A 2054-nucleotide genomic window follows, 5' to 3' on the forward strand; every position below is an offset into this window, starting at 1 on the left:
ATAAGGACTGGATGTATCAACACTCTAAGAATAGATTTGTCTCATGAGAGCAGGCTCATATTAAGCAGGCCCCCAGAGACAGATGTTTAATGCCTGAACTTAAAGGTAAATCAGCACATTTTCTCCCCTTCAGCACGCTATACTAAAGGCCCAAATATGACTAAGATGCTATCTGTACATGTGCCAGTCTACAAGTCAAATTATAATCAGAAATGTGTTTGGTAAGCACAGAATCAGAGAAAAGGAAAGTCACTGTGATCTGAATGTGTAAAAGCATCATTCTACTGAGATAACCTGATTCATTCATATCCAAAATATGGATTTTTCCGCTTATTAAGACCAGACAACAAATATCTTGGTGCTTACCTAAAAATGCGCAAAATATGCTTTCCTGATGTTTCCAGATTCAAGCAGAGTTCTCATTAAAGAAATACACTTTTTCTTAATTATGTTAATTACTTTAATGAGGTTTTAGTCAATTCTTGCTAGAGTAATTTCAAGCCTTTAGAATGATTTTCCCCTATCTCTAACATGACTCTGTTTATGATAATTTAATAATGTAGCTCAAGATGTTTATGTTATTTCTGTCATTTCAGGGAAGGGAAGTTTATTATTTGGGTAGAAGCTAATTTTTGTCATTTTTTTTACCATTGTGTAGTGATTAAACTCATACTCAAGTGACAATTCTATTGCATAGCAGCCAATATCTTTTGAAATCCTTGTGTTAGGAGCAATATTGGATAACAATATTAATTACTCAAATAGATGAAGAGAGGGAAGGAACTTCTCTATAGAGTAGCACATCATTTATTGAACATTAGTTGTCTCAATTTGTTAATAATTTATAAAGCACAGAACTACCTATGCAAAGACTTAGAGACATATGTAGGTTAAAAATATGGCTTCCAGAAAACCTCCTGAAAATTATGCAGTTGATCCTCTTTGCTTCTCAATTTCCCCATCACAAGAGTGAGAATAGTGATGAGGCTATATTATAGTTTATGTATTTATGCAGGATAATAATTAAATTATCTAATGTGGTTCCTTTATTACCAAGTTGAAAATAAAATAGAATTTCATCCTGTGAGCTTAGACAAAATGTTTTATTCTCAAAAGGTGGGTCATGAATTTGAACAAGTTCTGTATTTCAGTGATAAATTTTAATTTTGGCCAGAGATTAAAGAAAAAAAGAACTACATAGTGAAAGAAAGTAGCAGAAAGAATATCAGCGTGGTGGAGGAAAAGAAGTAGGACATAAAAGACTGTAGTTCTATAATGACTGGGTGACCTGCCATTATCTAGTATTTCTGATTATTAGATTCCCGAATATAAAAGAAAGATTCTAATATGTGCACCATCCAAATACTTGCCTATTGTGGCTAGTTGAAATAATAAATGTGAAAATAAAGACTTATACAAATGTTAGTGAAATGCATTACTAATATTCATTTTATAATGGAGCTATTATACATTATTATGGTAACAAAGATAAATTGTTGCTAATATAATAATAGTATTCACAATAGTTTTACTTATAATAATGATAATAAAATCAGGACATCTTAATTACCACAACTCCACACTTACTTAGCAAAAGGAAAATGAGATGTAACTAGAATAAGTAGAAAGTAATTATTAACTTTTTCTTAATCATTGAAACAAATACTTGATAATGAAGCCACTTGCTTTTTGATGTTTTCAAAATCAGACTCTATGTTGAAAAGCATATTCATAATGAAAGTGAAGAATATTTGTTGTATTATTTTTGTCATTTGTCTTGGTTTCATTTTTGTTCATTTTAAGACTAAAGTTCAAGAGCAGGGTACAACATTGGGCGGTGCTGATCTGACCAGATTAGCTGTAGGAGAATGGCCAGTGCAGTACTGAGACATGGAGGGATCTTGGATTTGATTGATGACGCTTGCCAGGAAGACAGGCTGCCATATGAGGATGTTGCAATACCACTGAATGAGCTTCCTGAACCTGAAGAGTACAATGGGCCCATAGAATCTGTTAAAGAGCAAAAAATGAAGTGGACTCACTTAGCCTCATAG

At 32.7% G+C, this 2054-nt stretch overlaps 1 protein-coding gene across 1 annotated transcript; it reads left to right on the forward strand.

Moving 5' to 3' along the window:
* Window positions 1-1868: 1868 nt before the first annotated feature.
* Window positions 1869-2054, forward strand: LOC121477624 (anaphase-promoting complex subunit 13-like). The gene has a single exon (XM_041732070.1). It carries the CDS (start codon window positions 1869-1871, stop codon window positions 2052-2054), a length of 186 nt encoding a protein of 61 aa, XP_041588004.1.

The sequence above is a fragment of the Vulpes lagopus genome, chromosome 17, assembly GCF_018345385.1.
Source record: "Vulpes lagopus strain Blue_001 chromosome 17, ASM1834538v1, whole genome shotgun sequence".
Taxonomy (NCBI): domain Eukaryota; kingdom Metazoa; phylum Chordata; class Mammalia; order Carnivora; family Canidae; genus Vulpes; species Vulpes lagopus.